General features: G+C 43.1%; 1 protein-coding gene across 1 annotated transcript in view; it reads right to left on the reverse strand.

Annotated features, from left to right (window-relative positions):
• Positions 1-26,846, reverse strand: part of LOC126335775 (retinal guanylyl cyclase 2) — a gene marked incomplete at its 5' end in the record, with an annotated part of 576,657 nt that overhangs the window by 360,320 nt on the left and 189,491 nt on the right. Inside the window, one exon of the mRNA XM_049999236.1 lies at positions 21,716-21,925. Coding sequence (XP_049855193.1) covers positions 21,716-21,925 — 210 coding nt within the window. The remainder of the gene's footprint in view (positions 1-21,715; positions 21,926-26,846) is intronic.

Below are 26,846 nucleotides of genomic sequence, written 5' to 3' on the forward strand. Positions count from 1 at the left end.
CTGAAAATGTGTGCCCCGACCGGGACTCGAACCCGGGATCTCCTGCTTACATGGCAGACGCTCTATCCATCGAGGTATATCAACAACAGCTGTCGGCAGCCGACGGTTTCAATTAATTATCATTTATATAATTAAGTGCACACCCTAAGTGCAACCAGGCGTTGATATACTTCATTGGGGGCATGTTGAAAATGTGTGCCCCGACCGGGACTCGAACCGGTCATATATAATCATATATAATTATCATTTATTCTAGAGAAACTGCACGGTCATCAATGGTATCTGTTCTTTCGAGAACAGTTGCTATCTTCATATATATAGTTAAAAGCTACCCAGCCACTGGCCTTGGTCTGTGCGAATGCGCACAGGTTGCCTGAACTCTTACGGGAATCGTCACCTTAGTGTGCGCGAGTAATGAGTGGATGGGCAAATATCTGTTAGGTACATTACGTATGTAGATTGTCGACAGTTGGGAATGTGGGTATCACGGGAAGCGCGCAAGGGTTAAGTCCCTGCAGTCGCGCTATTCATCTGCGTGCTCGGTGGCTCAGATGGGTAGAGCGTCTGCCATGTAAGCAGGAGATCCCGGGCTCGAGTCCCGGTCGCGGCACACATTTTCAGCTGTCTCCATCGAGGTATATCAACACCTGTCGGCAGCTGAGGGTATCATTTATTCTTGATGGTTTCTAGGTAAATGATCTATCACTCAACTCAGAAGAAATGCATTTCCTACCATTCCGTACAAAGCAAGATATACACTATCAATTACAACATAGCTCTTGGGAAAGAAGATATATAAAACTTTTTGACCAAACGTCTGTTTGTGGCTTTTGACCAGAACTTGATTTGGAAATCGTGTAGTAAGTTGTCCTCAAACACTTGCACGTATCTATGTTTTCACAGAGGAAATGTATCTTATTTGCGAACGCAATGACACGTTCCAAAAGATGGCGCTGTTTCACGGTGCATGCAAAAAGCTTAAACTTCACTGAAATAGTATGTCGTGGGACAGTCATGGCACGTGCAGTGTCCAATTTGAAAACCTGGTCGTAGTTATCATATTGCTTATACGGTATTGGGTTAGGCTTGCAATAACGTTTGAGTTCAGTAAAAGAAATACCTCTGCTCTGGCATTAATAATGGCGAGTTTTTCGAACATAATCATGCTGTAGTTTAAAACCGCCCTGCTGCATTCTCCGCCTATGAAACAGTAAAAACATTCATTATGAAATACCTTCTGTGTAATGAGAAGCTGTAGTCAGATGAGCAAAGGCTATTAGTTTGTGTACAGAGGCAACTAGTGCAGCTTTTCCTGTAAGCTGCAGCTGCCACCGTAATGATATCGTTGTGCGCTGTGTCCAGGATCTTTATATACATCGGCTGATACACCCACAAACAGGCAGAGATCGAAAGAACGGTGTAATTGAAACAGAATCTATCTTTTGTCATCCTTTCACTTCAGGGAGCTAGTACCAGAGAGAATCGACTGCTGAGAAACCGTCAGCTGAGACTGCATGTGAGTTATTAAATCAGCTGTGAATAAATTATGTTGATATAACTCCTTTGTAGAGACCAGACGACATTATTAAGTTATTTGTATTACACTCACAAACTGCAAAAAGGTGGCGATTTAAGGAGATGGGACCTGGACAAACTGAAAGAACCAGAGGTTGTACAGAGTTTGAGACAGAGCATAAGGGAACAATTGACAGGAATGGGGCAAAGAAATACAGTAGAAGAAGAATGGGAAGCTCTGAGGGATGAAGTAGTGAAGGCAGCAGTGGATCAAGTAGGTAAAAAGACGAGGGCTAGTAGAAATCCTTGGGTAATAGAATAAATATTGAATTTAATTGATGAAAGGAGAAAATATAAAAATGCAGTAAATGAAGCAGGCAAAAAGGAATACAAACGTCTCAAAAATGAGATCGACAGGAAATGCAAAATGGCTAAGCAGGGATGGCTAGAGGACAAATGTAAGGATGTAGAGGCTTATCTCACTAGGGGTAAGATAGATACTGCTACAGGAAAATTAAAGAGACCTTTGGAGATAAGAGAACCACATGTATGAACATCAAGAGCTCAGATGGAAACCCAGTTCTAAGCAAAGAAGGGAAAGCAGAAAGGTGGAAGGAGTATATAGAGGGTCTATACAAGGGTGATGTACTTGAGGACAATATTATGGAAATCGAAGAGGATGTAGATGAAGATGAAATGGGAGATACGATATTGCGTGAAGAGTTTGACAGAGCACTGAAAGACCTAAGTCGAAACAAGGCCCCGGGAGTAGACAACATTCCATTAGAACTACTGACAGCCTTGGGAGAGCCAGTCCTGACAAAACTCTACCGTCTGGTGAGCAAGATGTATGAGAGAGGCGAAATACCCTCAAACTTCAAGAAGAATATAATAATTCCAATCCCAAAGAAGGCAGGTGTTGACAGATGTGAAAATTACCGAACTATCAGTTTAATAAGTCACGGCTGCAAAATACTAACACGAATTCTTTACAGACGAATGGAAAAACTAGTAGAAGCCGACCTCGGGGAAGACGAGTTTGGATTCCGTAGAAATGCTGGAACACGTGAGGCAATACTGACCTTACGACTTATCTTAGAGGAAAGATTAAGGAAAGGCAAACCTACGTTCCTAGCATAGGTAGACTTAGAGAAAGCTTTTGACAATGTTGACTGGAATACTCTCTTTCAAATTCTAAAGGAGGCAGGGGTCAAATACAGGGAGCGAAAGGCTATTTACAATTTGTACAGAAATCAGATGGCAGTTATAAGAGTCGAGAGGTATGAAAGGGGAGCAGTGAATGGGATGGGAGTGAGACAGGGTTGCAGCCATCCCGATGTTATTCAATCTGTATATTGAGCAAGCAATAAAGGAAACAAAAGAAAAGTTCGGAGTAGGTATTAAAAACCATGGAGAAGAAATAAAAACTTTGACGTTTGCCGATGAGATTGTAATTCTGTCAGAGACAGCAAAGTACTTGGAAGAGCAGTTGAACGGAATGGGCAGTGTCTTGAAAGGAGGATATAAGATGAACATCAACAAAAGCATAACGAGGATAATGAAATGTAGTCGAATTAAGTCGTGTGATGCTGAGGGAATTAGATTAGGAAATGAGACACTTAAAGTAGTAAAGGAGTTTTGCTATTTGGGGAGCAAAATAACTAACGAAGATCGAAGTAGAGAGGATATAAAATGTACTGGCAATGGCAAGGAAAGCGTTCCTGAAAAAGAAAATTTTGTTAACATCGAGTATAGATTTAAGTGTCAGGAAGTCATTTCTGAAAGTATTTGTATGGAGTGTAGCCATGAATGGAAGTGAAACGTGGACGATAAATAGTTTGGACAAGAAGACAATAGAAGCTTTCGAAATGTGGTGTTACAGAAGAATGCTGATGATTAGATAGGTAGATCACATAACTAGTGAGGAAGTGTTGAATAGGGTTGGGGAGAAGAGAAGTTTGTGGCACAACTTGACCAGAAGAAGGGATCGGTTGGTAGGACATGTTCTAAGGCATCAAGGGATTACCAATTTAGTATTGGAGGGCAGTGTGGAGGGTAAAAATAATAGAAGGAGACCAAGACATGAATACACTAAGCAGATTCAGAAGGATGTAGGTTGCAGTAAGTACTGGGAGATGAAGAAGCTTGCACAGGATAGAGTACCATGGAGAGCTGCATCAAACCAGTCTCTGGACTGAAGACCACAACAACAACAACAACAACTCACAAATGAAAAATTTGAATCTATATAATATTATATTTTATAGAAGTGGTATTTACATTGTCTGGTCATAAGATATCTGTCACAATGTTATACTCAATCTGAGAGTACTTGCCTGGAGCGCAACGAATGACATTAAAGGGAACGGAAAAGCACAAAGCTACCTTTGAGCAAGTTCAAACACCAATGGACAGAAGACACTGCAAGAAAATTAGGCCCAAAAATTGACCCATATTTGGGAAATCGACTTGTGCTGATATCGTAAAGAACGCTCTATAGACTGTTTCATGAACAGATGCAACGAGTGGCGAAGGATGGAAATATCAATATTGTTCCCGTTATAAACACAATGTTAGACGACATCGAGACACTGCATATTACGACTGCAATGGACAGCACTTCAGGACACAGTAATGACTATGTATTTCTTGATGTGGAATCTTCTCTGATAAAAAAACCAATTAGGTCATCGTGCGCGAGTAAAAAAATTGGTAATTTGAAAGTCACAAACAAAATACAGTCTGTGTTTTTTAAAGTCACCAACAGAATCCAGGCCGGTACAAATGATTTATTGTGGCATGATAAGTTAGTTTATAAAAGAGTAAGGATATTCAATTTGAACTCTTTTGTCACTCAAGGGTCCTGAGCTAAAATGAACAAGAAGAAAGATTTTTATCGACTTCGGGGAAGGTCAGTTTAGATTCCGTAGAAATACTGGAACACGTGAGGCAATAATGACCCTACGACTTATCGTAGAAGATAGATTAAGGAGAGGCAAACCTACGTTTCTAGCATCTGTAGACTTAGAGAAAGCTTTTGACAATGTTGTCTGGAATAATCTGTTTCAAATTCTGAAGGTGGCGGGGGTCAGATACAGGGAGCGAAAGGCTATTTACAATTTGTACAGAAACCGGATGGCAGTTATAAGAGTCAAGGGGCATGAAAGAGAAGCAGTAGATGGGAAAGGGGTGAGACAGGGTTGTAGCCTATCCCCGATGTTATTCAAGCTGTATATTGAGCAAGCAGTAAGGGAAACAAAAGAAAAATTTGGAGTAGGAATTAAAATTCGGAGGAGAAATAAAAACTTTGAGGTTCGCCGATGACATTGTAATTCTGTCAGAGACAGCAAAGGAGCTGGAAGTGCAGTTGAACGGAATGCACAGAGTCTTGAAAGGAAGATGAACATAAACAAAAGCGAAACAAGGATAATGGAATCGAATGAAATCAGGTGACGCTGAAGAAATTAGATTAGGAAATGAGACACTTAAAGTAGTAGATGAGTTTTGTTATTTGAGGTGTAAGGTGGCTATAATTTCGGATTCTATGTTTTGTTTAAATTGTGAGAGGTCTGTGGTTAATGCCTTACTTGGCGCAATTTCCTGTCTTTTGCAACTGCGTTATTTCTACTTGTTTCGAGCACCTCTTCATCTTCATTAATGCACCTCTACCTATCATTGTCGCATTTTCTGTCTTCTTTAATGTTTCAAGAGCAATCTGCTTTGCACCCTTCGCTAGTAATCGCGCCTCATTCGCGGTTCTTCTGACCTCTGCAACCTCTCGTTCTAGTTCTGTTCGGAGCGCCACTACCTTATTTTCCACTTCCCTCGTTTCATATTTTATCGACTGAATCTCTACACTAATGTTTTGGATTTTACTTCCCGTTCCAGCACTAACGTTCTGAATTTTACTTCCTATTTCAGCACTAACGTTTTGAATTTTATTTCCCATTTCACTTCCCTTTGCTTTTAGGTATGTAAGGGTGTCCAACAAATCAGGGCTGTTTAAATCTTCTCTCCTATTGTGCCTTTCTCTTCCTCTACTCTTAGGAGATCTTCTGCCCTTTGTCCTTCCCATTTCTTGGTATTCAAGAAAGTTATCACCCCGCGCCCCTGATATGCTGCCCTATGATGATGTCACTGACGGCGATCTACCATGATTCTTTGTTATTCTGCGTTCACTTGGACTCGCTACACTATAGTCCCGTACCTTTACGATTGCCTCAGTGTGTCTCTGTTCCTCATCTTCGGAAAGATGGTTGAAATGGCTCTGAGCACTAAGGGACTCAACTGCTTAGGTCATCAGTCCCCTAGAACTTAGAACTACTTAAACCTAACTAACCTAAGGACATCACACACATCCATGCCCTAGGCAGGATTCGAACCTGTGACCGTAGCAGTCGCACGGTTCCGGACTGCGCGCCTAGAACCGCGAGACCACCGCGGCCGGCTCCTCATCTTCGCTATCAGATTGCTCACCACGGCCTTGACTGCGTCTATCATCCTCAAAAAGTTTCCTTGGATCGGTATTCCCCTCACCTGTGCCTTGTGCTGCTAACAAAACTAACTCTCTCTCATGCTATAGGCTTTCTTGACTACCCCGTGTATCTGACATTTCTATATTGTTACAACTAGTGATCTGTTGTGCTACTAAGCACGCTTTCGTCCTAGTTATCATGGAGTTATCCCTGATAACAGTTCTCTCTTAAAAGTACACACAATTTACGCTACCCACATTTATGATGTAATGGGCACGTAACATAAAATATCTACAACAAAGAAGCTAAACTAATGACAACGTCGTGAACGAGCAGTGTCGTTACAATACAAAAAAAAAAAAAAAATACCACGACAAAAGACACAACATAAATATCAATAAATTGCAAGCGCAACGCTTCTGAAAAAATATACAGTAATATACACAAATATTATTTTTAATGTTATCGCGTGACTTTACCACTGTAAACTGTACACGCAAGCTGGTGATCACAATGGATAACACCTAAACATTATAAACGGGAAAAAAGAAATTTTTGAAAATATCCGAGGTTTCAGACCACATTATGACTACTGTCAGAAGACTCTAAGTAGGATCCTGGTAGGGTAAGCCATATCCATGATGCTACTCTAGGCGGTTGTAAAATGTGAGCAACGGAAAATACTAAACGCGAAAATGAAGATCTGGCCCTATCTGACTACCCTCTGAAGCAGATCTTAGGATTTCTTGATGGTGATATTATCTACTCCTTCTTGCTCTTTAACATATAAATTACAAGCATAACATAAATGAATGATTAAGGGAACTGGTAACTACAAAATGATAAATGCTGTTTCTGTTTATACATTTATTGTAGTTTAAAACCCCATTTATACATTACAAATGTTTATATATCAATGTCCAATGGTCATAAAGAGATGCAAATGAATTTCCTAACTACTATGATTGATTGCACAAATCTGTCCCTTTTATGGCTACGCGATCTAATATAAATAACGAGAGATGACTGATATCATCTAAATACCAAACACTAGAAGACACAACTTTCAAAGTTGATTTACAGTGGTGTGCAACCTCAGTGGAAATAAAATTTACGTGATCACAGCAGTTTAGCTTTATAGCCCTAATAAGCCGAGGCAATTACCAATATCACCGTATATACTGCGTCCGGTGTGTCGGAGTGATGGTTCTCGTACACATGTGCGATGCCGGAAGAACTCCAGCCACAAAATATAAAACAACTCATTCAAACACTAGGACGGCAGATGATGGTCCTCTGACTAGAATAATCTAATACTGTCTTCTCCTCTCTGTGTTCTACAGACGAGAAACGCGAACTCCCAGTCACAAGGACAGAGTTCAGATAATATCTCAACGTGAGTATAGGCAGAAGAAGTGCTCTCAGTAACTGAACGCTGCATACTGAACGATAACTCCCTAACTGAAGGCGAAGTCCAGAATCGCATAAGTTTGGAACAATACAGTGCCTAACCGTTCTAACCATAAAATCTCCTGAGAGCAAAGACAGCAAGTCCGTCTGTCCCAACAAAGCTGATTCTGAGTGACCGTCAAGACATGGTCGCTCGAAATGGAAGACCTATTTCTTTCCACCGCTGGCTTCCCAGCAAAGCTCGTCTCCCCTGCCTCGTAACTGCAGAAAGCGAATCATATTCTCGAAAACACGGAATATCCTCCCTGTCTACAGATTCTTCCGTACGCCGACCAAACATATTTTAGTTTTTTGTCGTCCAGCGCGGAAAGTTTGCGAGAAAATACCTGTCCCCATTAATTAGGAATAAATACAATGGTACGCTTCTCAGAGTAAAAATCCTCACAAATAACACAGCCTGTGTGATTTCCGAAGTAACGCTTCCTCGTTCCACTCTGCTGCGTCCAAGAGTTTCAAAGTTTCCGAAGTATTATCCGGTTATCCTTCCGGCCCCGCTACAATACCGGCCGGCCACCGCTGTCTGTGCTTCAGCGCTCAGGGCCCCGACCGTCCATCTTGGCTACTTCCTGTGTCAAGCAAGACCAACACACCTGTGTGGGCTTTTCCACCCAGGGCTTGAGTTACACCTGCTGTTTCATTTCCACTTGCGTTCCAACGTCTACCAGTATAGGCAACCATTCATTACACCGTTTTGATAATAAAGACACTCCGTCCGTCACCTTTCATGCAATAAGCTTTAACAACTATTGAGATATACACGATGTACAACCTATCAAATGATACCTTATTCCGGTTGTAAATCACGGCAAAGAATGTAGATGAGTGCTTGTAAGGTGCGAAATTATAGGCACCTTACAGGGGAGCAAAATAACTGATGAAGGCCGAAGTAGAGAGGATATAAAACGTAGACTGGTTATGGCAAGGAAAGCGTTTCTGAAGAAGAGAAATTTGTTGACAGGGAATATAGATTTAAGCGTCAGGAAGTCTTTTATGAAAGTATTTGTATGGATGGATGTGAAACATTCATGAAAGAGAATAGAAGCTTTCGAAATGTGGTGCTGCAGAAGAATGCTGAAGATTAGATGCTGATCTCGAAATTAATGAGGTATCGATTCTACAGTTGATGTGTCAAAAATTCTTGAGAGAGCATTGACTTTTTGAGAGGACCACAATAACATTTTCACTAATAACGCTAATAAAATTTAATTATGTTGCAACAGTGAAGCAGATGCATTGAGCCTGTAGCAAAAATATTTTGATATAATAATTTTTTCTGTCTAAAATTAAAAAACAGAAAACAATAATATGCCGACCGTGTTAATAATTTTCTTTGGGCAACTTTTCTTGTGTTCTAATTATCACTTTGATACAAATGGTACAATTGCAAGAGGACTTTTTATGAGAATGTTTTCGCGCCTGTCATTACCAAAGGATGCACTGCGGTAGGCTAGAGAAGTGGTGGTCACAGTGGTCGGCTGGATTTCGTTCGGACGGCATCTTGCTGCGTGTGTGAAGTTAGTGCCTGCTGCGTGCACTGCTTCAGCCCAACTTGCGTCTGAGCTGCGCTGGTGACTTCCGGCTATGGCTCCAGCTGACAGTCATTGCGCTTAGAACCAAACTACAGATCTTTCTCATCTCTGCCATCGATGGACGGAGATATATCGATGGCCTGTATGCAGTGTAGCCATGTATGGATGTGAAACATCCGTGAAACAGAATAGAAGCTGTCGAAACGTGGTGCTGCAGAAGAATGCTGAAGATTAGATGGGTAGATTCTGTAACTAATGATCATCTTAGGTTTAGCGATGCAGTCATGGACGGTGCGGCTGGTTCCGGCGGAGGTTCGAGTCCTCCCTCGGGCATGGGTGTGTGTGTTTGTCCTTAGGATAATTTAGGTTAGGTAGTGTGTAAGCTTAGGGACTGATGACCTTAGCAGTTAAGTCCCATAAGATTTCACACATTTTTTAGGTTTAGCGGATCTGTCATAAGCAGCGGTAAATTTGCCACGTGACCGTCAGCCAAGCAAACAGACAACGTGGAGCACTACAACGATAGCCTTTATCACCGGCCGAAGAGCACGCGGAAGGTAGTTTTCTTCTGTCAGATACGTCAAGCAGCTCATCGTCTGCTACGCTAAGGAGCCATCCTCTGTCAGTACCACTGGACTCCGAGCACAACATTAACTCTGTTCCGCTGTATTCTGCCGAATTTATCGTCTCGCCCTACCGTCCTACAACAAGACGTTGCAGCAGCGTTCGTCTACATTCTGCAGGTGTTAGAGTCGTAAACGTTTCGTCATGATATTTGGACTACCTTGGCCTCTGGCCTATATGATGATGATATCTGTTCTTTCGGACATCGGACGGATAGAGCGTCTGCCATGTAAGCACGAGATTCCGGATTGGAGTCCCGATCGGGGCATACATTTTCAACTCTCCCCGTTGATATTTATCAACGCCTGTAAGCAGCTAAAGGCCTGGATTTCATTGTAATTTCATTCTTCGAGAGCTGCAAGATCACCAATGCTATATGTTCTTTCGGACATGTCGGAAAGAACAGATATCATTATCATAAGGCTTACAGGCCAACTATCTTCAGTGCCGATGCACTGACATTGCCGGAACTCTCACGGGAATCGGTAGATTAGTGCCGCGAGTAATGAGTGTAATGGGTAGGGAAACTACAAATGTAGTTTGTGGGCAGTAAGTTGGAAGTGTGGGTCCCAGGGGGAGCGTGCCAGAGATGAGTCCCTGCAGTCGCAGTATCCTCTGTGTCCTTGGTGGCTCAGTCGGATAGAGGCCGGCACGGTAGCTAAGCGCTTTCGGTCTGGAAAAAAAAAAAAAAAAAAAAAATACGATCGACTTGAAAGGATGTTGTGTGATGTCCACCTCACCCCAACGCAACGCGCAACGAACAGTAACGAACGAAAATGAAGAGAGGTAATAATAATAATAATAATAATAATAATAATAATAAAAATAATAAAGCGTCTGCCATGTAAGCAGGAGATCCCGGGTTCGAGTCCCAGGTCGGGACACATATTTTTCAACTGTCCCTGTTGATATTTATCAGCGCCTGTAAGCAGCTAAAGGTCGAGATTTCATTGTAATTTCATACCCTGGCCTATGTCGTTTGGAAACTATGAACCTGCTCATTACGCAGTGCCACTGATGGCATTCTGTGCTAGACTTCCTTCTACTTAACTTATTATTTTGCGATTTTAATTTTTAGCGGATACAGAGTACTGGCTACTTATCTCTACTACTAACGGGTCTCTCGGTTCGTGGTTCATGGTTCACTATCCGACTTTGCATGTTGCCTATCTAGCGGCTTTCAAGGGCAATAACAACTTAGATTTTAAATATCTAGCATTACTATTGATTAAATTAAAACTTTAGAATGATGTCACTATCTTCTCATTAAGAGGTATAATCTTATAATAAAAGTTTTCACAGTAAGACACGTATTACAATTAGAAACTGTTTATACAGGTTGGGTGACGAGGGAGGATACGTATTTTGAGGGGTGAGAGTATTGGCGATTCTGAAAAAAAGCAACTTCGAATTAACGTATACCCTTTCCTTAACCATATCGATATACAGTTGTTTGAAAATCGCTTCTTCACCAGCATTCACATGCGAATACAACCAAATCAAAGCAACATTAGACTACGTATTGTTGTCTTTACTGATCATTGCAATACCAAGGCCAGTGATACAGTACCTCACTAAAAGGTATCTTGGGCGTTGGATCGGTCGCCGTGGAGTCATTTCTTGGTCAACGAGGTCACCCGATCTTACTCCATTGGGTTGCTGTTTCTGAGGTTGGTTTAAAAATGAAGTCCACAAGCGCAGTGTGGACTCAAAGGAGTCGCTCGCATTTTATATTCGTGCGCTCAAGTAATGGACCGTACGAAAGAGCTCAGATCAGCAAGACAGGAGCTGTCCACAAGAGCTACAGAATTCGTTGCAGTCGACGGTGGACTTTTTGAACATCATTTGCGAGGAATGTACACAATTAAACAAAATATTAGGTCAGAATGTTTCATTTGCTATCTTCTGCATTTTTCATGCTACCCACTGTTTTCATTAGATACCTCGGAAATTCTTATGAACAGGGAATAATATTCATATGACGTTTTTTGTTCATAATTACTAATAGTACAGCCTCTGAAGGAAAGTATCTTTCCTTGCGACTCAACCTGAGTGTCTTGCGACAGCGTAACTCAAGGCGTGGAAATACACTGATTATATTCATCCAGTATTCGAGAATGAGAGTAGTTAGTAGTGACTTGCAACAAACTTTACACATAGTTTCAAATCCTTACTGAGCTTTCTCTTGCTGACACCCCACACAGAATAGTGAAATGAATAAACTAAACATTTATTCATCGTCGTTGATCATGAAAACAAACTGTCGCCTAAGGCATTGGTTTTAATTAACTTATTACTTCTTTATTACTAAATCTATTCGAAATAAATATTGCAATCAGGATCCATCTACACCACTGAAGTTACGCGCAAAATTACATCATCATACGACATACTTCAAGACATATGACGTCCTACGTATTGAGGAGGAGGAGATTAGTGTTTAACGTCCCGTCGACAACGAGGTCATTAGAGACGGAGCGCAAGCTAGGGTGAGGGAAGGATGGGGAAGGAAATCGGCCGTGCCCTTTCAAAGGAACCATCCCGGCATTTGCCTGAAGAGATTTAGGGAAATCACGGAAAACCTAAATCAGGATGACCGGAGACGGGATTGAACCGTCGTCCTCCCGAATGCCCTACGTATTGACTTGCATGAAAAACCATCTTTTGCTCAAAACGGAGCCCGAATTACTAGAATTATAATCATCCAGTGATCGATAACGAGACCACTTAGCGACGCGAGACAAGTTTTAAATATAATTTCAAACCTTTTATAAACTTTTTCTCGTTTACATGCTTAACGTAATAAATTTAACCCAAGAACTCACTTGTTAAATAGAAGTTTCAAGCTGTTATATACATGGAACTTAGACTCTTTACTGGACAGGCGTTTCGTTGATCGTGCACTAATGTTTGATGCTGCACAATACAACAAGATCGACCTCTGAGCAGTAACTAAAGTGCCACACACAAGGTCTAGCACAAAGTGTAAAACAAGAGGGTCTCTGCCGTAGAGTTCAGCAAAAGTTGCCACGCGTGGGTCCATATATCTGATTGGTCACTTCGGATTCTTTATGTCAACAGCCATATTATTTGTTGTCAGCTTCCCGCACTGTGGCGTAACACGCTTATCTCAGAGAGACAGAACTGATCCATGAGGGGTTCCTGCTGATACCTTCTTCATTTTCGACATATGTCTCTCGATTTTAACCATTAGTCGTCGTTGGTGTGGAAAGGTACCGATCAGTTTGATGTAACAATTCAAAGTTTAGGAGACTGTGAAATATCGCCAGGCCTTCGGCTTAATACGCACTTTTTCAAAAGCAGTGAACAAAGCAACAAACAGACGCAAGGTTTCTGATGTAAGTAATACCAGACTAATTCATTTATTATTTTAGAAAGTTGTTTACGCTGTTATAATTCGTTATTTCGTTGATTTACAATAAAATAGTCCTTTTTAGCGTTCCGTATCTCAATCGGTGGAAACGGAACCCTTACAGTATAACTTTGCTATCTGTCTGTCTATCTGCCTGTACGTCGGACGGTTGAAAACCGCTTTTCTGAGGAAAGGGTAGACATATCAAGTCGAAATTTATGTTACATACTACACATACTAAGGTCTATGGTCTCTCGGCGGAGTAATGAAGGTTAGCTTCTAAGTCAATGCAATGAAAGAATACGCCTCTTTATGTAAAATATTATGATACTCGCAAACTCACTCATCAGAACGTGTTTGATACTTCCCATCGCTTTAGAAACATGAAATTTGGCAAGAAGCAAGGTTTCATACTACACTACTGGCCATTAAAATTGCTACACCAAGAAGATGACGCGCTACCGACGCGAAATTTAACCGACAGGAAGAAAATGCCGTCATATGCAAACGATTAGTTTTTCAGAGCATTCACACAAGGTTGGCGCCGATGGCGACACCTACAACGTGCTGACATGAGGAAAGTTTCCAACCGATTTGTTTAGAGCATCATGATGGTCGCATCTGTGTTTGTCGATTTCGCGGTGAACGCACATTGGAAGCGTGTATTCGTCATCGCCATACCAGCGTATGACCCGGCGTGATGGTATGGGATTCCATTGGTTACACGTCTCGGTCACCCCCTGTTCGCATTGACGGCGCTTTATGTCTTACGACGCGTGGTTCTACCCTTCATTCGATCCCTGTGAAACCGAACATTTCAGCAGGATAAAGGACGACGGCATGTTGCAGGTCTTGTACCGGCCTTTCTAAATGCAGGAAATGTTCGACTGCTGCCTTGGCCAGCACATTCACCATATCTCTCACCAACTGGAAACGTCTGGTCAATGGTGGCCGAGCAACTAGCTCGTCACAATACGCCAGGCACTACTCTTGATGAACTGTGGTATCGTGTTGAAGCTGCATGGGCAACTGTACCTGTACACGCCATCCAAGCTCTGTTTGACTCAATGCCCAGGGGTATCAAGGCCGTTATTACGGCCAGAGGTGGTTGTTTTGGGTACTGATACCTCAGGATCTATGCACCCAAATTGCATGGAAATGTAGTCACTTGTCAGTTCAAGTATAATATATTGGTCCAATGTTACCCGTTTATCATCTGCATTTCTTCTTGGTGTATCAATTTTAATGGGCAGTAATGTATAAGTGCAGGAAAACGTCAGAACACTGTGAACTTGTAGTTAAGAGGGTTGCCCAGAAAGTAATGCACCGCATTTGTTTCTCAGCCAAAAGCGATGCTACAAACGCTTAACAGTACGTGTGTATTACTTGAATTGCCCTGAGTGAGCGCACCAATTTTCCGTCACCTCCGACGGGTGCGTAGCGGAAGGACAGTTACAAATCGGCGTCTGTAGTTGATGTACGTTACAAACAACGTGCCGTCTTTGAATTTCTCACTGCACAGAAAGAAACTGTGGGAATATTCGCAAAATCTTGTGCAACGTCAATGGAGCATCTACTGCCGAGAGAAGTACAGTTAGTCGTTGGGAACGGAGCGTCAGGTCACCAGCAGGCGGTTCGTCGGAGCTCCACGATTTGTAGCGGTCCGGGAGTCCATCCACGGTTGTCGCGCCTGACACGCTGCAGCGAGCTGATGTTGTCATTGATTAAGGATGCCATCCGTGGAAGACATTTAGAGGACGACGAGGGGGTGGTTCACACAGTGAAGCACTGGCTCCGCATCCGCAGCTCGTGGTCGTGCGGTAGCGTTCTCGCTTCCCGCGCCCGGGTTCGATTCCCGGCGGGGTCAGGGATTTTCTCTGCCTCGTGATGGCTGGGTGTTGTGTGCTGTCCTTTGGTTACTTAGGTTTAAGTAGTTCTAAGTTCTAGGGGACTGATGACCATAGATGTTAAGTCCCATAGTGCTCAGAGCCATTTTTGAACTGGCTCCGCCACCAGGACAAGGATTAGCACCGACAGGGCATACACGCCCTCGTTTCGCGCTGGAAGGAAGGGCATGGAATGGGATGGATATTACGTGGAAAAATAGGGTGTGTAGATAAAACCCCATTCTTTCGTGTGTGTAATTCTCATTATGTTCAATAAAGAACTGTTGAAGAAAAAAATGAGGTGGTTTACTTTCTGGGCAACCCTCGTGCACCATACGAAAAAAGTTATTTTCTTGGCATGTGTTATCCGACTTCGAACTTGAAATTACAACAGTCTCGAAAGTTTTGCAATCTCTGGAATTGGTGTGTTTCCATTATCAAGGTCGATGTTGTTGTGGTCTTCAGTCCTAAGACTGGTTTGATGCAGCTCTCTATGCTACTCTATCCTGTGCGAGCTTCTTCATCTCCCAGTACTTGCTGCAACCTACATCCTTCTGAATCTGCTTAGTGTATTCATCTCTTGGTCTCCTTCTATGATTTTTACCCTCCACGCTGCCCTCCAATGCTAAATTTGTGATCCCTTGATGCCTCAAAACATGTCCTACCAACCGGTTCCTTCTTTTTGTCAAGTTGTGCCACAAACTCCTCTTCTCCCCAATTCTATTCAATACCTCCTCATTAGTTATGTGATCTACCCATCTAATCTTCAGCATTCTTCTGTAGCACCACATTTCGAAAGCTTCTATTCTCTTCTTGTCCAAACTAGTTATTGTCCATGTTTCACTTCCATACATGGCTACACTCCATACAAATACTTTCAGAAACGACTTCCTGACCATTAAATCTATACTTGATGTTAACAAATTTCTCTTCTTCAGAAACGCTTTCCTTGCCATTGAAAATCTACATTTTATATCCTCTCTACTTCGACCATCATCAGTTATTTTGCTCCCCAAATAACAAAACTCCTTTACTACTTTAAGTGTCTCATTTCCTAATGTAATTCCCTCAGCATCACCCGATTTAATTTGACTATATTGCATTATCCTCGTTTTGCTTTTGTTGACGTTCATCTTATATCCTCCTTTTAAGACACTGTCCATTCCGTTCAACTGCTCTTCCAAGTCCTTTGCTGTCTCTGACAGAATTACAATGTCATCGGCGAACCTCAAAGTTTTTATTTCTTCTCCGTGAATTTTAATACCTAATCCAAATTTTCAAGGTCGACACCAGGCAAAAATCGTAGAGATCCTCGATTCCCAGAAGGGATGGAAGTGCTTATATATATAATTAAGTCTGTATGGAAAGGTCTACTTACACCTGCCCATTTTTTCCACTTATATCAGCGACCATCACACAACAAACAGTAATATTGAGTGTAAAGAGTCTGCTGATGATGAACCTCTCGGTTAGAAACTGGTAACTGCTTTATTTGTGCCTTATAAAGAGCATTATTCATAATGACTGGTTTTTGTCTTTAGGTTAATGCAGTAAGAATTAAGCCGGAAGTCTAATTTGCCAATATCCGCTTAACGCGAATTTTGCTGAATATTCGCCATTTTAGGTTCGGCTTGTGCATATTATTGCGGAAATATTCTATCATGGCAGACAAATACACGCGCTTTATGTCCATCTAGTCTATTATGTCACGAAAACAGCTCTTTGGGTTCTTCTGGAACGGCAATTATCTGGCGGATAACCTTTTTTTCCCGCCTCTTCTCCAGGCCACACCAAGTCGCGGAGACACTACAGTGACCTTCTTCGTTAACAGCGTTTCTGCCATTAAGAAGTGGCAGGTGGGCTCCCGCGGCTTGACATGCCGACACTGCTTCGTGCACCGCAAGCGATGGGATGCCGCAGGCTGGAACGGGACGGGGCCGGTTGAGGCACGGCAGCTGCCAGTGGCGCAGGCGGCTGCAATTTATATGGCGCGCGGAGCTGGCGAGCCAGTAATCTGGGCGCAATTACCGACACGCCTGACGCCATCCCACGGACCACTGAGCCGAGCGCATCCGAGCGCAGCCGAGCCAGGCCGAGCCGCCAGCTCCCCGTGAAGGCACGTCCGCTCTCCATTACCGACTGCTGGCCACCCACCCTACCAGCATCACGGACCCGCTTCGCCATCACTGCTACAATTAATGACGTGAGAGGTATCAACGATGTAGGCAGCTGCACGTCACGGGAACCTAGTTAACAGTACCATTTCCCAACTTCCTACTGATGTGTCCGGTTTCGCTAGAAACTTTGGGACGAGTGGGAGGCGGACAAGGCGCGTATCCAATCCGGTCGTTATCCCCCTCTATCCATCCCCACTCACCACAAAAATCGTTATGAAATACAGTCTCAATATAAACAACTGAAACAATTCGGAGATTTTAAATGTGTATTTTTGAGACGTTTTGCAATAAAGCTTCGTTAAGCGGAGGTTTACTATCTTTTGGTTCAAAAACTCGATTTCTTTAAACTGCATTTTTGGGTCCATAAAAGAGTTTAGAATACATCCCCGAAATGGTTTTTCCGAATACGGAACGGAAATGTTTGTTATTCGCGGTTGAACAAAAAATCCGACGGTATTAACAATTCGATGGAACAGATGAAGAAGGCAATTTGGGAAACGTTCTTCCACAAGTGTTCAACGGATGACAACCCATAACACCAAACTGTCCGGCTGGGGAAACAAGTTGGTGCAAGTGGCACTTTGCAGAGGCTACCGGACATCTGGACGAATATCAACACGACCAGTCGCTCTCCAAAGAAGTTCAAAAAGTGTTTCATCCGACCTACGATGCCTTTTCGGAGGACGAGTTATTGTACCGATGCTTGAGAGGAAACACACAAAATTCAAATGAACGTTTGGACGCGTGTGTTTGAAAGTTAGCCCCCAAGCATTTGCATTCTGGTGCGAAAACTGTGGAGACCGCGACTTTCCTGGCAATGAGCAGTTTGAACGAAGGGTATTCAGCAACTCTGAAGAACATGACAACGATGGACGTTACCCTGGGACTCTATTCGACGCAGTTCGCCAAGCATTCGAACGACCACCGGATTCAAGCGGCCGAAAACCTCTTGTCACCGGCCGTACGAGCGGCTCTGGAGCAGCGCAGGATGGCCCAGATCGAGTAGAACGCCCTCTATGAGGAGGAGGAAGGACTATTTTATGGACCCAGAATAGCAGATTGAACGTAAGTTGCATAATACTACATTTATATGTAGTCAAAGCTTCAAACGCGTTTTTCTCGAAATGATTTTTTTTTTACTTCTATTGCTAACCGGTTTTAGGCTTACAAGGCCATCTTCAGACATATGATTTTTTTTTATCGCGTGGTAATGGTAACAGTAAATCTACTGAACCGATTGGCATGATTCTTTGTTTCCGAGGAAGCTAACTAAATTGTCTAGGAGTTGTACCACTTTTATTCCGATCCATCACCTACAAATATTTTTACTTGTCCGACGAAGTCGACAAATCGATGAAAAAAAACCTCTTTTTTTCAAATGGTCACCATTTTGTTTCCTGTAGTTCAAATAACTTAAGCGAGGCACAACTCCTAAAGAATCTTATATAATTTGCTAACGTCAAATCAATTTTGATTTCAGACGAGCAGGCTGACGTGTTAAATACCGCGCGTAGAGGTCTACATCGAAAATTTGTTTCGTTCCGACGGCACTTCCGCCTTTTCTCTTCGACATTTCCGTTCAAAACAAAAAAAAAATTCAGTTTGGAGAGGAAATGTCAATAAACATTTTGACCAAATTTGACATTGATATCTATAACACATCCCAAGAAAAAAATTCTCAAAGAACACGCTTTTTCGGGCCAAAGATAGTAAAGCTCCCCTTAATTCTCCCAGCAAGTAAACAATGGTAAGTTGTTGGTAGCCCCTGCTAAGTACACTGAGTTCATTAGCATACAATACTGAATATCCATCTGAAATTTTTTAAGAATATTTATTTGTATAATATTTACCAATTTGAAAGTATGTCGTTACTGAAGAATGAAAACAATGAGCTATCTGAATAATAAAAAAATCACATTGGTCGTTGAATAAGTAACGCAACACTTTTTTTTGGCCAGTTTCAGTTGAGATAATTCGAAATGTGTTGTGGAACATCGTGGAATATTGTCGCTTCAGCCCCTGTAGTTTCACGAAGTTCCGATATGTGATGGCGCTGTACATAACCTTCAAACAGCGTCTGTAATGGAAGTGCGTGCCAAACCGAGAGCTGTCATTGAGTTTCTTTTGGCTGAAAACCAGAGCATCGCAGATATTCATAGGCTGCTTGCAGAATGTCTACGGAGACCTGGAAGTAAACAAAAGCACGGTGAGTCCTTGGACTGGTCGTCTGTCATCATTGCAATAATGCCGCGCAAACTTGTCCAATTTCCCGCTTGCCGGCTCGCCGCACACAGCTGTGACTCCATGCTAGTCTGTAATGAGTCGAAACTCTCATTAGAGGTGAAGCAAACGAACTTCTTCTTCTCCATAACAAAGCAAGGCCCCACACAAGTCCGCGAGCCCGAGAGGAGCTCACAAAGCTTTTCTGGAATGTTCTTCCTCATCCACCCTACAGCCCGGATCGCGCACTTTCCGACTTCCATCTATTTGGCCCAATGAAGGATGCACGCTGCGAACAGCAGTACGAGGATGATGGGGAGATTACTGGCGCAACAAGACGTAGGACCCGACATCGACCGGTAGAGAGGTACCATGCTGCCTTACAGGCCCTCCGCGTCAGGTGGAGTAAGGCCGACTCATGGAACGCATATCATACTGAAAAATGTCGCATCGCGATATCTGGGCGATACTATATTTTGAACAACCCTCGTGTATATATGTACATTGTATGCTGAAGTTTATTGTGTTTGACACTAATACGTAAAGAAAACAGTTTATGGTGGAATTTCAGTGTAGAACAATGTGTCCCGGCGTAGCGTTTTCTAGAGATGTGCAGCGCCTAGAGGAATGGACGGAAGGGTTGATGAGGTTAAAGGACCAAACTATGAGATTATCGGTCCCTTAAACCTTTATGTGTCAAGCCAAGAATAGTTTCCACAGAGGAAAGACATATACATCTACATCATACTCCACAAGCCATGTAATGGTGTGTGGCGGAGGGTACTTTTTGTGCCACTACCGGAGCCCTCCAACCTTGTTGCACTCTAGAATAGCACGTGGGAAGAGTGATTGTCGGTAAACCTCTGTATTGGCTCTAACTTGTCGAATTTTTCTCCTCTTTATCTTTACGCGAGACGTATATAGGGGGAAGTAATATACTGTCCGGCTCTTCCCGTAAAGTGCTCTCTCGAGATTGCAAATAGTAAATCTCTCCGTGATGCACAACGCCTCTCTTGTAACGTCTGCCAGTGGAGTTTGTCGAGCAGCTCCGTAACGCTCTCGTGCCGACTAAACTATCCCGCGACGAAACGTGCCGCTCTTCGTTGGATCTTCTCTATCTCTTCCGTCAGTCCTATCTGGTAGGGATCCCAGATGAATGAACCATACTCAAGAATAAGCCACTTCCTTCGTAGATGAGTTACATTTCCTAAAGATCCTTCCTATGAGACAGAAGAAAAATCCAACTGGACTCAATTGGATCCGAGAATCAAGAAAGCCAAGAGATGAAAGGAAATGCAAGTGAGAGACGAGTAAAATGTTGAAGGTGGGAGAGTTGCCCCTCCCAAAAAGAAGCTGGAGATCCCTGGGACAAGTTATGCAACTGGATACACACCCTCCCAACCTCTACATTCGACCAGTCCTTCCACACCTTCCATTAGCACAAGAAAACCACGTACAGGGACAAGATAAAAATCTCAGGAAACAGAACAATTACAAGTCTCAACGAGCAATAGATGTAATGGACTAAGAAGATTTGTAGAGGTTGGAAGTGCAGGAGCCAGATCAGACCACCGAGCAAGGGCAGCCTAGGGCCCCTTGGGTCGGAGCAGCCGACAGGGCATCCATCATACCCCTCAAGCAGCCAACGAGGGTAATGTGCTCTGGATCACAGAGATGATCAAAAACTATTTTCACGGGTAAAACGGAACACCAAATCAGACGCTTTGGCGTTGTCTGATAGCACCAGAGATAGCATGTCACCACGTTTAAGGTTTAGCCGTAAGTTTGCCAAATTAGGGAAGTTCAATAGGATATGGACAATCGTGAGAGGGTTGGGTTGGGTTGTTTTTGGGGAAGGAGACCAGACAGCTGGGTCATCGGTCTCATCGGATTAGGGAAGGATGGGGAAGGAAGTCGACATTTCCCTTTCAAAGGAACCATCCCGGAATTTGCCTGGAGCGATTTAGCGAAATCACGGAAAACCTAAATCAGGATGGCCGGACGCGGGATTGAACCGTCGTCCTCCCGAATGCGAGTCCAGTGTCTAACCACTGCGCCACATCGCTCGGTGGACCATCGTGAGACGGACACCACCCGACAGTGGGCTGGGTCCTCATGTCGGAGGATGTGGCCGTGGGTCAGCCAAGTCTCGCCAACGAAGCCGACAGAGGACAGTAAATTACCTGCGAGAAGCATGAAGGGAAGCCTCGCACATGGTCTTTGCAGAAACCAGGGCAAACCAATCAGCATTCCCAGCCTCCAACAACTGTCGATACAGAATCGACTGAAGGTGCGGTTGCCAGTACCACCATCTCCAAATTCGTCATCCTGGTAGCCAACTTGGCTAACCAGTCAGTATATTCATTCCCTAGGATCCCAACCTTCGAGTATTGTCTTGAGTTAACTACAGACGGTCAGTAAGCAGGGTGTTTTTCTCCGTACTTACGTTGTAGCGCGCGCGCGTGTCGGCCTGCAGGTAGGAGCGCGCCTGCGCCAGCGACCCCGTGGAGCCGGCCAGCGTGGCGGGCCTCGCCAGGTGCTGCAGCGAGCCGAACGAGCCCTTCAGCAGGTCCGGCCGCTCCGCCACCTCGGGGCCGCCGAACTCGCGCAGCTGCTGCAGCCAGCAGCACAGCATCGCCTCGATGCCCTCGTCCACCTGCAACCGCAACAGCCTGTAAGGTAGCAACCATCTTACGTACCAGTACATTTATGTATCCCCCTATGTTTTACCTTAAACTTTTGATTAAATTAAGAACTAATTGTAACATCCCAAGAAACCCGAAAACCTAAATAAGAATTTCATTATAATTTAAAGTAGGGAACAGTGTTATCCTGACAGGTAAGACAACTTTGACAATAATAAACACCTTAAAGTTTGATGAACACCAAATTCAATAATTACGGAGTATGTCATAATACACTACTTGCCATTAAAATTGCTACACCAAGAAGAAATGCAGATGATAAACGGGTAATGTAACGTCCACTGTACAAAGTGCCGTCAGTGCGAACAAGAGGTGACCGAGACGTGTAACCAATGGCACCACATACCATCACGCCTCATGATACGGCAGTATGGCGATGACGAATACACGCTTCCAATGTGCGTTCACCGCGATGTCGCCAAACACAGATCCGACCACCATGATGCTGTAAACAGAACCTGGATTCATCCGAAAAAATGACGTTTTGCCATTCGTGCACCCAGGTTTGTTGTTGAGCACACCATCGCAGTCGCTCCTATCTCTGATGCACCGTCAAGGATATTCGCAGCCATGGTCTTCAAGCTAATAGGCTATGCTGCTGCAAACGTCGTCGAACTGTTCGTGCAGATGGTTATTGTCTTGCAAACGTCCCCATCTGTTGACTCATGGATCGAGACGTGGCTGCACGATCCGTTACAGCCATGCGGACAAGATTCCTGTCATCTCGACTGCTAGTGATACGAGACCGTTGGGATCCAGCACGGCGTTCCGAATTACCCTCCTGAACCCACCGATTCCATATTCTGCTAACAGTCATTGGATCTCGACCATCGCGAACAGCAATGTCGCGATACGATAAACCGCAATCGCGATAGGCTACAATCCGACCTTTATCAAAGTCGGAAAAGTGATGGTACCCATTTCTCCTGCTTACACGAGGCATCACAACAACGTTTCACCAGGCAACGGCGGTCAACTGCTGTTTGAGTATGAGAAATCGGTTGGAAACTTTCCTCATGTCAGCACGTTGTAGTTGTCGCCACCGGCGCCAGCCTTGTGTGAATGTTCTCAAAAGCTAATCATTTGCACATCACAGCATCTTCTTGTTGTCGGTTAAATTTCGCGACTGTTGCACGTCATCTAAGTGGTGTAGCAATTTTAATGGCCAGTAGAGTATAAAGATAGAAAGAAAGAAAGGTGATTTTTAAGTAGTTATCAAACATCTCAGTAACAACTGCAAATCAGTACGACGAAAGTTAAGTCCAAAGTAATATGACGGTCAGAGAAACATTTATTGTGAAAGAGAGTTGTAAACGCGGCGAAAAGGAAATTCAATGCGTCTACAATACTCGATCACGGAAATGTTAGTCGCTTGCTAGCTTGCTTGGTATCAAGTAGTGAGAGAGAGCACCGTTTGTTACAGTACTACAAATGGAGCGCTATGAGATTGTTTCTCTTAAAAAAGAAAGTACTATTGCCTGATATAGAAGCGCGGATTTTGTTCTCAGTTATTCTGATTTGAGCTCTTGAACTGAAGTGATATTCTGATAGTGTACGACGAGTTAATGAACTTTAATTATTGCAGATATTATTGTTGGACCCTATCTTCATCAAAGTGAACAGTTACAACGAAGAATGGACATAGTATCGAAGACTGCAATACTTGCTTAGCCTTGAGTAGGAAACGTTAATACGACCACACGAGGATAATACAAATACGCCGATAGTAAAAGTTGTCGTAACCGTCACGATTAACGAACTGAAAAGAATCGTAAGTAATCTGATCCATCAGTGTGCGTGTGGTGTGATGATTATAACTAACTGCTAAGAAGGAACAATAAAAACTGTTCGTCAGTAATGGAAATCTCACGTGTTGGCTCCATCATTAAGTGAACTGCGTGATATTTGATGATCAAAATTAATTAACTGTGAACATTTTAACTTAAAGAGTAACTTGATGAACATTGAGATTTGATAGGAGTGTTTTGCCGAAATAATATTACGACGCACGAAAGCAGGATAACATTATAGATTATATCCGGATTTGCGTCGAGCCGTAGTGAACAATTCTGCCTAGCAACGTAACAACGACTACTGATACTGAGCCGTAATTGAATTTTTCCTCGCTTCAGTGATGTGAATGATTCATTCAATATTGCAATAACTACCTAACCGGGCATAGCAAATCATTATAAAACCATAACAGACAATTAAAATCAGCAGTTCGCATCGCTGAGAGGACTGTGCGGACTTTCATTACACGAGGAACAATTTCCTTTAGAGATTTTCAGGTGCTGTTCCACGTTATCCGACGGGGACAACCATCACTGCGCGTCGCTTCTCCATTCCACCGACCGAGCTGTGGCAGCAGCGGCTCAACATCAACAGGGGCGTCAAAAAGTGGAGAGGGGACGTCACACAATGTTATGGCAATAATAATAACGTAAAAGGCGCCATGGGAATTCAAAGAGAAGAATTCACGCTGCCTATAAAGTGAAGTGAATAAACTATCTGTTTCATGTGAGACCAGCGTTTCTCCCTAAGGATACTAAGTTCAAGCAAGTTACGGGAACCCAGTCGGGTGATGACGTCGACAACCGCCGACATTTGGACGGGAGCACACTCTCCCATTTTGAAGCCATAACTGCAGCAAATAAGCGCTGTGGAGGGAATTTAAAACCTCGGTTTGCAGAGAAGCTCCAGAAAGATACACGCACACGCAAGCACACACACACACACACACACACACACACACACACACACTGTAAATACTAGCGCTGTCACAAACCAAACACTACCGATTCAGAAGTTATTAATAACACAAGCCAACGAAAGTTTTCTTTATAAAAAAATTTTTTTACTTTGATAGCTGATCTTTATAGATTTTTATGAGCTGAATCCAAATCTAGACTCAGTTTTTTGTATCACGAATAGTTTTCGAGCAATATGCTTTTTACTATGCTATCTGGTAAACCGGGAAATTAATGAAACGCTTTCAAAAATGGTTCAAATGGCTCTGAGCTCTATGGGACTTAACTTCTGAGGTCATCAGTCCCCTAGAACTTAGAACTACTTAAACCTAACTAACCTAAGGACATTACACACATCCATTCCCGAGACAGGATTCGAACCTGTGACCGTAGCGGCCGCGCGGCTCCAGACTGTAGCGCCTTGAACCGCTCGGCCACTCCGGCCGGATTGAAACGCTTTGTTACAACATAAGCATGGTGTCTATTTACAGTAAGCTACTTAAAACAATGATATGTGTTAGTAGAGGTTTCATTTGTCAGCTGGAATTGGTTTGTATTTTCTTTCTCTTTTTTCTTTGAAGCTTCTTGAACAGCTTTTTCTACGAGGAGTCGCTTGCTGAACTTCTCGGTCAAGTGACCAACAGTGGTCCCCCATCATATTGGTGCTCCAGCGGCCTTCGTAGCTTTTTTCCATCACTTTAATGTCCTGGTGTAAACGCCCTCCTTGCTCCTCACTAACATCCCCCATATTGTCCGGGAAGTAATCAAGGTGACTGTTCAAAAAGTGAACTTTTAGGTTCATTAAACATCCTAAAGTTTTGAACTTTTTCAACATCGTAGCTATAATAGGGACATATTCTGGGTCTTTTTCATGTCCTAAGAACTTTGTAACGAATGGTTCAAATGCTTCAAATGGCTCTGAGCACTATCGGACTTAACTTCTGAGGTCATCAGTGCCCTAGAACTTAGAACTACTTAAACCTAACTAACCTAATGACATCACACACATCCATGACCGAGGCAGGATTCGAACCTCCGACCGTAGCGGCCACGCTGTTCTAGACTGAAGCGTCTAGAACCGCTCGGCCACCACTGCCGGCGTTTGTAACGACTTGCTTGAATGATACCCATACTTGTTTCTCAATTAAGGTCATTGTGGATTCAAAGTTAACATCAAACATCAATTTTCTAATGTCAGGTCCGACAAATATCCCTTCTTTTAGATGCATACATGTTACCATTGTGTAATAAAACAGCCTTTAAAATAGTTTTGGATGAATCAGTAAACAGCCTCCAGTCTTTCTTTTTGTATTCAATACAAAACTCATTCATCACACTGGGAATGTCTGAGCGGTACACTACATCTCATTCTTATTGAAAAAGCTCGGAAAATTGCTGCTCTCTCTTGCTATACATGTATATGCTGGTTACAACTGCCAATAAGTTCTTTTCTTTTAATTTAGAGCTAAGAAATTCATCTTTTCCTTTCGTTTAGCCCAATTCAGCCTGAGTGAACAATCTGGGCTGAAGACTTTCTCTATTACAATGGAAATCATCATCATCAGAGATTAGAGCCCACACAGAGGCATACCGACAATCCTTCTTTGCACGAACAATACGAGACTGGAATAGAAGGGAGATCCAATAGAGGTACTCAAGGTACCCTCCGCCACACACCGTCAGGTGGCTTGCGGAGTATGGATGTAGGTGTAGATCATCTGGTTTATCTAAATCAGACTGTACATTAGAAAATACTTCTGTTGGAATAGAATTTAAATCATCTGGTGGTTCAGGAACCGGCAAATCTACACCATGCCCTACTGGTCGGATGGCGGACGAAAGGTTAGGATAGCCTATTACCTTCTTGTTTTTTGAATTATGACCGGTAATATCAACACTGCAAAAGTGGCAATCTTTGGAATGATTTCTTGGCTCCCTCCATATCATAGGAACAGCAAATCGAAAGGCCTATTTCTCCTTTTTGGACCATTTTCTCAGATCTTCAACACACACGTAACATACCTTATACGCCGCCCAAGATTTATCTTGATCACCAAGTTAAAATCCAACGTATGATAGCTATCCCTTTTTCACCAAGTTTGTAATGTTTCTTTATTTTTTT

The sequence above is a fragment of the Schistocerca gregaria genome, chromosome 2, assembly GCF_023897955.1.
Source record: "Schistocerca gregaria isolate iqSchGreg1 chromosome 2, iqSchGreg1.2, whole genome shotgun sequence".
Lineage (NCBI taxonomy): Eukaryota > Metazoa > Arthropoda > Insecta > Orthoptera > Acrididae > Schistocerca > Schistocerca gregaria.